At 47.3% G+C, this 13,698-nt stretch overlaps 1 protein-coding gene across 2 annotated transcripts in view; it reads left to right on the top strand.

Annotated features, from left to right (window-relative positions):
- Positions 1-5,693, top strand: part of LOC106593080 (serine/threonine-protein kinase/endoribonuclease IRE1-like) — an 87,304-nt gene extending 81,611 nt beyond the window's left edge. For both annotated transcript variants that reach the window (XM_082958456.1, XM_082958455.1), the window contains exons 21-23: positions 791-914; positions 1,275-1,342; positions 2,842-5,693. In XM_082958456.1, the coding sequence (XP_082814582.1) occupies positions 791-914; positions 1,275-1,342; positions 2,842-3,024 (375 nt within the window). In that variant the 3' untranslated portion in view covers positions 3,025-5,693. The remainder of the gene's footprint in view (positions 1-790; positions 915-1,274; positions 1,343-2,841) is intronic.
- Positions 5,694-13,698: the final 8,005 nt, after the last annotated feature.

Raw genomic sequence — 13,698 nt, 5'->3', positions numbered from 1 at the left:
GGTATTGAGAAGTGGGGTTGCTAGGGGGGGTAGTTTTAGTTAGTTGTCGTTAAGACGGATTTGGGGTTGCTAGGCGGGTAGTTTTAGTTAGTCGTCGTTAAGACGGATTTGGGGTTGCTGGGGGGGTAGTTTAGTTAGTCGTCGTTAAGACGGATTTGGGGTTGCTAGGGGGGTAGTTTTAGTTAGTCGTCGTTAAGACGGATTTGGGGTTGCTAGGGGGGTAGTTTTAGTTAGTCGTTGTTAAGACGGATTTGGGGTTGCTAGGGGGTAGTTTTAGTTAGTCGTCGTTAAGACGGATTTGGGGTTGCTAGGTTGGTGGTATTAGTTTGTCGTTGTTAAGACGGATTTGGGGTTGCTAGGGGGGGTTCTTTGAAGAGATTTTCAGATGTTTCCTAAGATAGTGTGTCCTTACCTTCTGTTTCCTTTCCTTCTTTGTTTCCTTTCCTTCTTTCCTTCTTTGTTTCTTTTCCTTCTTTCCTTCTTTCTTTCCTTTTCTTTCTTTCCTTTCCATCTTTGTTTCCTTTCCTTCTTTCCTTTATTTCCTTTCCTTTCCTTCTTTGTTTCCTTTCCTTCTTTCCTTCTTTGTTTCCTTTCTTTCTTTTTCTTTTCCTTCTTTCCTTCTTTCTTTCCTTCTTTCTTTCCTTTCCTTCCTTCTTTCCACCTTATATTTGAGTGGATGACCCCATTTACAGTACTATGGTGTTTTAACCGTGTGTGTGTGTGTGTGTGTGTGTGTGTGTGTGGTGTGTGTGTGTGTGTGTGTGTGTGTGTGTGTGTGTGTGTGTGTTAGGATGTGAGCGACCGTATAGAGAAGGAAGCTACAGACGGCTCCTTGGTGGTCAGACTAGAGACGGCTGGTAGAGCCGTAGTACGAACCAACTGGAGGATGCACATCTCTGTTCCTCTCCAGACAGGTAACACACCTGACAGGTTACACACCTGACAGGTAACACACCTGAAAGGTAACACACCTGACAGGTAACACACCTGACAAGTAACACACACCAGACAGGTAACACACCTGAAAGGTAACACACCTGACAGGTAACACATCAGACAGGTAACACACCTGACAGGTAACACACCTGACAGGTAACACACCTGACAGGTAACACACCAGACAGGTAACACACACCAGACAGGTAACACACACCAGACAGGTAACACACCTGACAGGTAACACACACCAGACAGTTACAGGTAACACACACCAGACAGATAACACACACCAGACAGGTAACACTCATCTCTCTGTCTCTGTGTTTTCTCTCCAGACCTGAGGAAGTTCAGGACGTATAAAGGGAACTCAGTCAGAGACCTGCTCCGAGCCATGAGAAATAAGGTATATCTGTTATATATTTATATATACAGTGTATTCAGACCCCTTGACTTTTTCCACATTTTGTTACTTTACGGACTTATTCTAAAATAGATTAAATAAGAAAAAAATCCTCATCAATCTACACACAATACCCAATAATGACAACGAGAAAACACGTTTTTATATATTTTTGCAAATGTATAGAAAAAAAAAAAAAAAAAAAAAACGTATTTACATTATGAAGGTGTTCTTAATGTTTTGTACGCTCAGTGTAAACAGGAGACATGAGGAATAAGGGAAACGTGCTGCTTTTTCCTGTCTCTCTCTCTCTCTTCCTCTCTCTTCCTCTCTCTCTTCCTGTCTCTCTTCCTGTCTCTCTTCCTGTCTCTCTCTCTCTCTCTCTCTCTCTCTCTTCCTGTCTCTCTTCCTCTCTCTCTCTCTCTCTCTCTTCCTGTCTCTCTCTCTCTTCCTGTCTCTCTCGCTCTCTCTTCCTCTCTCTCTTCCTGTCTCTCTTCCTGTCTCTCTTCCTGTCTCTCTCTCTCTCTCTCTCTTCCTGTCTCTCTTCCTCTCTCTCTCTCTCTCTTCCTGTCTCTCTCTCTCTTCCTGTCTCTCTCGCTCTCTCTTCCTGTCTCTCTCGCTCTCTTCCTGTCTCTCGCTCTCTCTTCCTGTCTCTCTCTCTCTCTCTTCCTGTCTCTCTCTCTCTCTGTCTCTCTCTCTCTCTTCCTGTCTCTCTCTCTCTCTTCCTGTCTCTCTCTCTGTCTTCCTGTCTCTCTCTCTGTCTTCCTGTCTCTCTCTCTTCCTATCTCTCCTTCTGTCTTCATCTCCTGTTCACACTGGAGACATGAGGAATAAGGGAAACATGCTGCTCTTTTACAGCTGTTCCAACAATGTGTTGTAGTTAGTAGTGGTGAATGATGAAATGGTTGGAGGATAGTGTTGAACTTCCTGTCTCTCCCTCTCTCTCTTCCTGTCTCTTTCTCTCTCTCCCTCTCTCTTCCTGTCTCTCCCTCTCTTCCTGTCGCTCCCTCTCTGTCTCTCTCTCTCTTCCTGTCTCTCTCTCTCTCTTCCTGTCTCTCCATCTCTCTCTCTGTCTCTCTCTCTCTTCCTGTCTCTCTCTCTCTTCCTGTCTCTCTTCCTGTCTCTCTTCCTGTCTCTCTCTCTGTCTCTCTCTCTTCCTGTCTCTCTCTCTCTCTCTCTTCCTGTCTCTCTCTCTCTCTCTCTCTCTCTCTCTCTCTCTCTCTCTCTCTCTTCCTGTCTCTCTCTCTCTCTTCCTGTCTCTCTCTCTCTCTTCCTGTCTCTTCCTGTCTCTCTCTCTCTCTTCCTGTCTCTCTCTCTCTCTTCCTGTCTCTCTCTCTCTTCCTGTCCCTCTCTCTCTCTCTCTTCCTGTCTCTCTCTCTCTCTTCCTGTCTCTCCCCATCTTCCTGTCTCTTCCTGTCTCTCTCTCTCTCTTCCTGTCTCTCTCTCTGTCTTCCTGTCTCTCTCTCTCTCTCTCTCTGTCTTCCCGTTCTCTGCGTCTGTAGAAGCACCACTACCATGAGTTGCCAGCGGAGGTCCAGGAGACGTTAGGGGAGGTGCCCGAAGGCTTCGTCAGTTACTTCACCTCCCGGTTCCCGCGGTTACTGCTACACACGCACGCCGCGCTCAGCAGCTGTTCACATGAGAGACTTTTCCACCCCTACTACCTTCCCCCCACCGCCAAATAACACACACACACACACACACACACACACACACACACACACACACACACACACACACACACACACACACACACACACACAGAGGAAAGGTCGCTGGTTCAAATCCCCCCCAGCCGACTAAAGTGTAAGTTGCTCTGGATAAGAGCATCTGCTAAATGACTCCAATGTCAAGTGTATAAACACTTTACTGTAGTAGAGCCGGAATGGCTGCTTCATGAATATTCAGAGAGAGAGAGAGACTGTTGAATGGCTGCTTCATGAATATTCAGAAAGAGAGAGAGACTGGTGAATGGCTGCTTCATGAATATTCAGAGAGAAAGAGACACTGAATGGCTGCTTCATGAATATTCAGAGAGACTGATGAATGGCTGCTTCATGAATATTCAGAGAGAGACTGTTGAATGGCTGCTTCATGAATATTCAGAGAGAGACTGTTGAATGACTGCTTCATGAATATTCAGAGAGGGAGAGACTGAATGGCTGCTTCATGAATATTCAGAGAGAGAGAGACTGTTGAATGGCTGCTTCATGAATATTCAGAGAGAGAGACTGTTGAATGGCTGCTTCATGAATATTCACAGAGAGAACTGATGAATGGCTGCTTCATGAATATTCAGAGAGAGAGACTGATGAATGGCTACTTCATGAATATTCAAAAGCGGACTGAATGACTGCCTCATGAATATTCAGAGCCAGAGTGTTTTTTTAACTGCTGTAAATGTTTTACTCGTAACTTACAAGATGAACTGATTTTAACTTTCACCTGGTTTTGATTAGGATAGTCTGATTAGGATAGTTAAATACCCTGCTCTGATAGGATAGTTAAATACCCTGCTCTGATAGGATAGTTAAATACCCTGCTCTGATAGGATAGTTAAATACACTGCTCTGACAGGATAGTTAAATACCCTGCTCTGATAGGATAGTTTAAATACACTGGAGAAGGCTGATGGTCGTAAACGAGGTCGTCGTGGTAACAACCAGAGTACTGTGTGTTTTTCCCGTTTGCTATTTGAAATCGTGTGGTTCTAAAGACGGGGTTGGGCGGAGCAGGTCACAGGACGACGGAACGACGACACTGACGGATTTCTGCGAAGACTGTTGATGCCGTCGGAGATGCACTTAACTGGACGGTGGTTTTGGGTCCCTGATATATGGAGGGGTCAAATCTGATACCCTATTTCTCTCTATGTAGTGCACTAAGTAGTACAGGGGATAGTAAAGGGGTCCAATCTGATGCCCTATTTCTCTCTATGTAGTGCACTAAGTAGTACAGGGAATAGTAAAGGGGTCCAATCTGATGCCCTATTCTCTCTATGTAGTGCACTAACAGAGGATCCAATCTGATGCCCTATTCTCTCTATGTAGTGCACTAACAGGGGGTCCAATCTGATGCCCTATTCTCTCTATGTAGTGCACTAACAGGGGGTCCAATCTGATGCCCTATTCTCTCTATGTAGTGCACTAACAGGGGTCCAATCTGATGCCCTATTCTCTCTATGTAGTGCACTAACAGGGGTCCAATCTGATGCCCTATTCTCTCTATGTAGTGCACAAACAGGGGGCCCAATCTGATGCCCTATTCTCTCTATGTAGTGCACTAACAGGGGGTCCAATCTGATGCCCTATTCTCTCTATGTAGTGCACTAACAGGGGGTCCAATCTGATGCCCTATTCTCTCTATGTAGTGCACTAACAGGGGGTCCAATCTGATGCCCTATTCTCTCTATGTAGTGCACAAACAGGGGGCCCAATCTGATGCCCTATTCTCTCTATGTAGTGCACTAACAGGGGGTCCAATCTGATGCCCTATTCTCTCTATGTAGTGCACAAACAGGGGGCCCAATCTGATGCCCTATTCTCTCTATGTAGTGCACTAACAGGGGGTCCAATCTGATGCCCTATTCTCTCTATGTAGTGCACTAACAGGGGGTCCAATCTGATGCCCTATTCTCTCTATGTAGTGCACAAACAGGGGGCCCAATCTGATGCCCTATTCTCTCTATGTAGTGCACTAACAGGGGGTCCAATCTGATGCCCTATTCTCTCTATGTAGTGCACAAACAGGGGGCCCAATCTGATGCCCTATTCTCTCTATGTAGTGCACTAAGTAGTACAGGGGATAGTAAGGGGGTCCAATCTGATGCCCTATTCTCTCTATGTAGTGCACTAAGTAGTACAGGGGATAGTAAGGGGGTCCAATCTGATGCCCTATTCTCTCTATGTAGTGCACTAAGTAGTACAGGGGATAGTAAAGGGGTCCAATCTGATGCCCTATTCTCTCTATGTAGTGCACTAAGTAGTACAGGGGATAGTAAGGGGTCCAATCTGATGCCCTATTCTCTCTATGTAGTGCACTAAGTAGTACAGGGGATAGTAAGGGGTGTGCACTATGAAGGGAATAGGGTGGAAACACCAGTGGGATATTTTTTTGACGTTGACTTTTTTTCTTACTGATACATTTGTGGTTTTATACAGTACATTGATGATCTGTATTCCTTTAATTATGAATGAGATTATACATTATGGATTAAATCCCAGACTGCTCTCTGTTTTTTGTTTTTTTTACACAGATTACAGACTTTTTGGAGGGAAAACTTTTTATACTTTTTTTTTTAATAATAAAATGAAAAATAAATAAACATGTTTTGAACATCTTGTAGTGAACTAAACCGACCGTTATTGTGTTTTTTTATCAACATGAACGTTTTTGAGTCGAACATCTTGTAGTGAACTAAACCAATGTTCTTTATCATCTTCTTTGTCTTTCTCATAATAATAAGGAAGTGAACTAAAAAACCCAAAGGTTTCAAAATGAGTTGTTCAAACTACAGACAATCCCTACTGCTGGGGGTTAAACACTATCAGATAAACTACAGACAATCCCTACTGCTGGAGAGAGACCAGACACGATACAATAACTATCTGAATGTGATGAGAGAGACCAGACACGATACAATAACTATCTGAATGTGATGAGAGAGACCAGACACGATACAATAACTATCTGAATGTGATGAGAGAGACCAGACACGATACAATAACTATCTGAATGTGATGAGAGAGACCAGACACGATACAATAACTATCTGAATGTGATGAGAGAGACCAGACACGATACAATAACTATCTGAATGTGATGAGAGAGACCAGACACGATACAATAACTATCTGAATGTGATGAGAGAGACCAGACACGATACAATAACTATCTGAATGTGATGAGAGAGACCAGACACAATACAATAACTATCTGAATGTGATGAGAGAGACCAGACACGATACAATAACTATCTGAATGTGATGAGAGAGACCAGACACGATACAATAACTATCTGAATGTGATGAGAGAGACCAGACACGATACAATAACTATCTGAATGTGATGAGAGAGACCAGACACGATACAATAACTATCTGAATGTGATGAGAGAGACCAGACACAATACAATAACTATCTGAATGTGATGATACAATAACTATTATCTCTAACAGATCGAACTGGTTTTGAGTCAGTCCTTCCCTCCATTATCTCTACAGATCAAACTGGTTTTGAGTCAGTCCTTCCCTCCATTATCTCTAACAGATCAAACTGGTTTTGAGTCAGTCCTTCCCTCCATTATCTCTAACAGATCAAACTGGTTTTGAGTCAGTCCTTCCCTCCATTATCTCTAACAGATCAAACTGGTTTTGAGTCAGTCTTTCCCTCCATTATCTCTACAGATCAAACTGGTTTTGAGTCAGTCCTTCCCTCCATTATCTCTACAGATCAAACTGGTTTTGAGTCAGTCCTTCCCTCCATTATCTAGTGTGTTGTGTGGTGTAGTTACTAGTTGTTGACAGTAGGTGGGGCTACCTACCTCTTGTCTTCATTTAGATTGATTTAACATTTATTTAACTAGACAAGTCAGAACAAATTCTTATTTACAATGACGTCCTGTCACCCCCCACCATCACCACCTCTCTTTGTAATGTTATCGTACTCCTCTCCTCTCACTGCTCTCTCGCCCCTCTCTCTCTGTCTCTCTCTCTGTCTCTCTGTCTCTCTCTCTGTCTCTCTGTCTCTGTCTATCTCTCTCTCTCTCTCTCTCTCTCTCTCTCTCTCTCTCTCTCTCTCTCTCTCTGTCTCTCTCTCTCTCTCTGTCTCTCTGTCTCTCTCTGTCTGTCTCTCTCTCTCTCTCTCTCTCACTGTCTTTCTCTCTCTCTCTCTCTCTCTGTCTCTCTCTCTGTCTCTCTCTCTGTCTCTCTCTCTGTCTCTCTCTATCTCTACCCCTCTCTCTCTCTCTCTCTCTCTCTCTCTCTCTCTCTCTCTGTCTCTCTCTCTCTCTCTGTGTAGGTAGCGTGTATAATGTTGTTGTGTAGTTAAACCTTCAGTCCATTCAGCCCCAGCAGGTTAATGTCACGGGGTCAGGGGTCAGGGCTGTGAGAGGAGACAGAAGAGATTATACCGACCAGAGAAAAGAACAACACAACAACATCCACACAAATGAAAGCTTTCCTGTGTGTGTGTTTATACGGGCCAGGGTTCATTAATGTTAAAACAGTCAGATTATTCCAGATTATGACCCTACTGCTCTTTTATCTAATCCAGATTATTATGATTCTGACATAACTACTGTAATCTACACTAATCTGAGAACAATCGCAGGGGCCACCGGTGTTTTAGCGGTGTGTGTGTGTGTCTGTGTGTCTGTGTGTGTGTGTGTGTGATATATTGATGTTTTCAGGTTTTTCTCTGATCCAATTTCCTGTCGTCAAGGCCAAAGGTTGCTAAGCAACTTCACTCCTGTCTACTGTCATAAAGGTTTCATTCTCCCTCCCTCCCTCCCTCCCTCCCTCCCTCCCTCCCTCCCTCCCTCCCTCCCTCCCTCCCTCCCTCCCTCCCTCCCTCCCTCCCTCCCTCCTTCTCTCTGTCTCTGTTTCTCCCCCTCCCTCCTTCTCTCTGTTTCTCCTCCCTCCCTCCTTCTCTCTGTCTCTGTTTCTCCTCCCTCCCTCTCTCTGTTTCTCCTCCCTCCCTCCCTCCCTCCCTCCCTCCCTCCCTCCCTCCCTCCCTCCCTCCCTCCCTCCTTCTCTCTGTCTCTGTTTCTCCCCTCCCTCCTTCTCTCTGTTTCTCCTCCCTCCCTCCTTCTCTCTGTCTCTGTTTCTCCTCCCTCCCTCTCTCTGTTCTCCTCCCTCCCTCCCTCCCTCCCTCCCTCCCTCCCTCCCTCCCTCCCTCCCTCCCTCCCTCCCTCCCTCCCTCCCTCCTCTCTGTCTCTGTTTCCCCTCCCTCTTTCTCTCTGTTTCTCCCCCTCCCTCCTTCTCTCTGTCTCTGTTTCTCCCCTCCCTCCTTCTCTCTGTTTCTCCTCCCTCCCTCCTTCTCTCTGTCTCTGTTTCTCCTCCCTCCCTCTCTCTGTTTCTCCCCCCTCCCTCCTTCTCTGTCTCTGTTTCTCCTCCCTCCTTCTCTCTGTTTCTCCCCCTCCCTCCTTCTCTGTCTCTGTTTCTCCTCCCTCCTTCTCTCTTTCTCCTCCCTCCCTCCTTCTCTCTGTCTCTGTTTCTCCTCCCTCCCTCCTTCACTCTGTTTCTCCTCCCTCCTTCTCTGTCTCTGTTTCTCCTCCCTCCCTCCTTCTCTCTGTCTCTGTTTCCCCTCCCTCCCTCTTTCTCTCTGTCTCTGTTTCCCCCTCCCTCCTTCTCTCTGTCTCTGTTTCCCCTCCCTCTTTCTCTCTGTTTCCCCCCTCCCTCTTTCTCTCTGTTTCTCCCCCTCCCTCTTTCTCTCTGTTTCTCCCCCCTCCCTCCTTCTCTCTGTTTCTCCCACCTCCCTCCCTCTTTCTCTCTGTTTCTCCCCCTTCCCTCCTTCTCTCTGTTTCTAACCCCCCTTCCTCCTTCTCTCCATCTCTGTCTCCTCTCTCTCTCTCCTCTCAACACTGACTGACTGACTGTCTGTTCAGTCTCACGCTGTAGAGACTTCCTGTCCATTTGAACATGGCTGCTGTCCGAGACTGAAGCTGGTTTCTCACACTGTAGTGACTTCCTGTCCATTTGAACATGGCCGCTGTCCGAGACTGAAGCTGGTTTCTCACGCTGTAGTGACTTCCTGTCCATTTGAACATGGCCGCTGTCCGAGACTGAAGCTGGTTTCTCACTCTGTAGTGACTTCCTGTCCATTTGAACATGGCCGCTGTCTGAGACTGAAGCTGGTTTCTCACGCTGTAGTGACTTCCTATCCATTTGAACATGGCCGCTGTCCGAGACTGAAGCTGGTTTCTGACATTGTAGTGACTTCCTGTCCATTTGAACATGACCGCTGTCCGAGACTGAAGCTGGTTTCTGACTCTGTAGTGACTTCCTGTCCATTTGAACATGACCGCTATCCGAGACTGAAGCTGGTTTCTCATGCTGTAATGACTTCCTCTCCATTTGAAAATGGCCGCTGTCCAAGACTGACGCTGGTTTCTGACGCTGTAGTGACTTCCTGTCCATTTGAACATGGCTGCTGTCCGAGACTGACGCTGGTTTCTGCCTCTGTAGTGACTTCCTGTCCATTTGAACATGGCCGCTGTCCGAGACTGAAGCTGGTTTCTCACGCTGTAGTGACTTCCTGTCCATTTGAACATGGCCGCTGTCTGAGACTGAAGCTGGGTCCTCACGCTGTAGTGACTTCCTGTCCATTTGAACATGGACTGCTGTCCGAGACTGAAGCTGGTTTCTTCCTCTCTAGTGACTTCCTGTCCACTTGAACATGGCCGCTGTCCAAGACTGACGCTGGTTTCTGACGCTGTAGTGACTTCCTCTCCATTTGAATATGGCCGCTGTCCGAGACTGAAGCTGCTTTCTCACGCTGTAGTGACTTCCTGTCCATTTGCACATGACCGCTGTCCGAGACTGAAGCTGGTTTCTGACTCTGTAGTGACTTCCTGTCCATTTTGAACATGGCCGCTGTCCGAGACTGAAGATGGTTTCTCACGCTGTAGTGACTTCCTGTCCATTTGAACATGGCCGCTGTCCAAGACTGACACTGTTTTCTGACGCTGTAGTGACTTCCTGTCCATTTGAATATGGCCGCTGTCCGAGACAGAAGCTGGTTTCTCATGCTGTAATGACTTCCTGTCCATTTGAACATGGCCACTGTCCGAGACTGAAGCTGGTTTCTCAAAGTGTAGTGACTTCCTGTCCAATTTAACATGGCCGCTGTCCGTGGCTTAAGCTGGGTTCTCACGCTGTAGTGTATTCCTTTCCATATGAACATGGCCGCTGTCCGAGACTGAAGCTGGTTTCAAACGCTGTAGTGACTTCCTGTCCATTTGAACATGGCCGCTGTCCGAGACTGAAGCTGGTTTCTGCCTCTGTAGTGACTTCCTGTCCATTTGAACATGGCAGTTGTCCTAGACTGACGCTGGTTTCTCACGCTGTTGTGACTTCCTGTCCATTTGAAAATGGCTGCTGTCCGAGACTGAAGCTGGTTTCTGCCTCAGTAGTGACTTCCTGTCCATTTGAACATGGCCGCTGTCCGAGACTGAAGCTGGTTTCTGACATTGTAGTGACTTCCTGTCCATTTGAACATGACCGCTGTCCGAGACTGAAGCTGGTTTCTGACTCTGTAGTGACTTCCTGTCCATTTGAACATGACCGCTGTCCGAGACTGAAGCTGGTTTCTCATGCTGTAATGACTTCCTCTCCATTTGAAAATGGCCGCTGTCCAAGACTGACGCTGGTTTCTGACGCTGTAGTGACTTCCTGTCCATTTGAACATGGCTGCTGTCCGAGAATGACGCTGGTTTCTGCCTCTGTAGTGACTTCCTGTCCATTTGAACATGGCCGCTGTCCGAGACTAAAGCTGGTTTCTCACGCTGTAGTGACTTCCTGTCCATTTGAACATGGCCGCTGTCTGAGACTGAAGCTGGGTCCTCACGCTGTAGTGACTTCCTGTCCTTTTGAACATGACTGCTGTCCGAGACTGAAGCTGGTTTCTTCCTCTCTAGTGACTTCCTGTCCACTTGAACATGGCCGCTGTCCAAGACTGAAGCTGGTTCCTCACGCTGTAGTGACTTCCTGTCCATTTGAACATGGCCGCTGTCCAAGACTGACGCTGGTTTCTGACGCTGTAGTGACTTCCTGTCCATTTGAATATGGCCGCTGTCCGAGACTGAAGCTGCTTTCTCACGCTGTAGTGACTTCCTGTCCATTTGCACATGACCGCTGTCCGAGACTGAAGCTGGTTTCTGACTCTGTAGTGACTTCCTGTCCATTTGAACATGGCCGCTGTCCGAGACTGAAGATGGTTTCTCACGCTGTAGTGACTTCCTGTCCATTTGAACATGGCCGCTGTCCAAGACTGACGCTGGTTTCTGACGCTGTAGTGACTTCCTGTCCATTTGAATATGGCCGCTGTCCGAGACTGAAGCTGGTTTCTCATGCTGTAATGACTTCTTGTCCATTTGAACATGGCCACTGTCCGAGACTGAAGCTGGTTTCTCACAGTGTAGTGACTTCCTGTCCAATTTAACATGGCCGCTGTCCGTGGCTTAAGCTGGGTTCTCACGCTGTAGTGTATTCCTTTCCATATGAACATGGCCGCTGTCCGAGACTGAAGCTGGTTTCAAACGCTGTAGTGACTTCCTGTCCATTTGAACATGGCCGCTGTCCGAGACTGAAGCTGGTTTCTGCCTCTGTAGTGACTTCCTGTCCATTTGAACATGGCAGTTGTCCTAGACTGATGCTGGTTTCTCACGCTGTTGTGACTTCCTGTCCATTTGAAAATGGCTGCTGTCCGAGACTGAAGCTGGTTTCTGCCTCTGTAGTGACTTCCTGTCCATTTGAACATGGCCGCTGTCCGAGACTGAAGCTGGTTTCTCACGCTGTAGTGACTTCCTGTCCATTTGAACATGGCCGCTCTCCGAGACTGAAGCTGGTTTCTCACGCTGTAGTGACTTCCTGTCCATTTGAACATGGCCGCTGTCCAAGACTGAAGCTGGTTTCTCACGGTGTAGTGACTTCCTGTCCATTTGAACATGGCCGCTGTCCGAGACTGAAGCTGGTTTCTCACGCTGTAGTGACTTCCTGTCCATTTGAACATGGCCGCTGTCTGAGACTGAAGCTGGGATCTCACGCTGTAGTGACTTCCTGTCCATTTGAACATGACTGCTTTCCGAGACTGAAGCTGGTTTCTGCCTCTCTAGTGACTTCCTGTCCACTTGAACATGGCCGCTGTCCAAGACTGAAGCTGGTTACTCACGCTGTAGTGACTTCCTGTCCATTTGAACATGGCCGCTGTCCAAGACTGAAGCTGCTTTCTCACGCTGTAGTGACTTCCTGTCCATTTGCACATGACCGCTGTCCGAGACTGAAGCTGGTTTCTGACTCTGTAGTGACTTCCTGTCCATTTGAACATGGCCGCTGTCCGAGACTGAAGATGGTTTCTCACGCTGTAGTGACTTCCTGTCCATTTGAACATGGCCGCTGTCCAAGACTGACGCTGGTTTCTGAATCTGTAGTGACTTCCTGTCCATTTGAATATGGCCGCTGTCCAAGACTGACGCTGGTTTCTGACGCTGTAGTGACTTCCTGTCCATTTGAATATGGCCGCTGTCCGAGACTGAAGCTGGTTTCTCATGCTGTAATGACTTCCTGTCCATTTGAACATGGCCACTGTCCGAGACTGAAGCTGGTTTCTCACGCTGTAGTGACTTCCTGTCCATTTGAACATGGCCGCTGTCCGAGACTGAAGCTGGTTTCTGACACTGTAGTGACTTCCTGTCCATTTGAACATAGCCTCTGTCCGAGACTGAAGCTGGTTTCTGCCTCTCTAGTGACTTCCTGTCCACTTGAACATGGCCGCTGTCCAAGACTGAAGCTGGTTCCTCACGCTGTAGTGACTTCCTGTCCATTTGAACATGGCCGCTGTCCAAGACTGAAGCTGCTTTCTCACGCTGTAGTGACTTCCTGTCCATTTGCACATGACCGCTGTCCGAGACTGAAGCTGGTTTCTGACTCTGTAGTGACTTCCTGTCCATTTGAACATGGCCGCTGTCCGAGACTGAAGATGGTTTCTCACGCTGTAGTGACTTCCTGTCCATTTGAACATGGCCGCTGTCCAAGACTGACGCTGGTTTCTGACGCTGTAGTGACTTCCTGTCCATTTGAATATGGCCGCTGTCCAAGACTGACGCTGGTTTCTGACGCTGTAGTGACTTCCTGTCCATTTGAATATGGCCGCTGTCCGAGACTGAAGCTGGTTTCTCATGCTGTAATGACTTCCTGTCCATTTGAACATGGCCACTGTCCGAGACTGAAGCTGGTTTCTCACGCTGTAGTGACTTCCTGTCCATTTGAACATGGCCGCTGTCCGAGACTGAAGCTGGTTTATGACACTGTAGTGACTTCCTGTCCATATGAACATAGCCTCTGTCCGAGACTGAAGCTGGTTTCTGCCTCTCTAGTGACTTCCAGTCCATTTGAACATGGCCGCTGTCCAAGACTGAAGCTGGGTTCCCACGCTGTAGTGACTTCCTGTCCATTTGAACATGACCGCTGTCCGAGACTGAAGCTGGTTTCTCACGCTGTAGTGACTTCCTGTCCATTTGAACATGGCCGCTGTCTGAGACTGAAGCTGGGTCCTCACGCTGTAGTGACTTCCTGTCCATTTGAACATGACTGCTGTCCGAGACTGAAGCTGGTTTCTTCCTCTCTAGTGACTTCCTGTCC

This window comes from Salmo salar, chromosome 12 (genome assembly GCF_965601325.2).
Source record: "Salmo salar chromosome 12, fSalSal1, whole genome shotgun sequence".
In the NCBI taxonomy this organism is placed as follows: domain Eukaryota; kingdom Metazoa; phylum Chordata; class Actinopteri; order Salmoniformes; family Salmonidae; genus Salmo; species Salmo salar.
The sequence above is the reverse complement of the archived record's forward strand: the minus strand, read 5'-3'. Positions and strand labels throughout refer to the sequence as shown.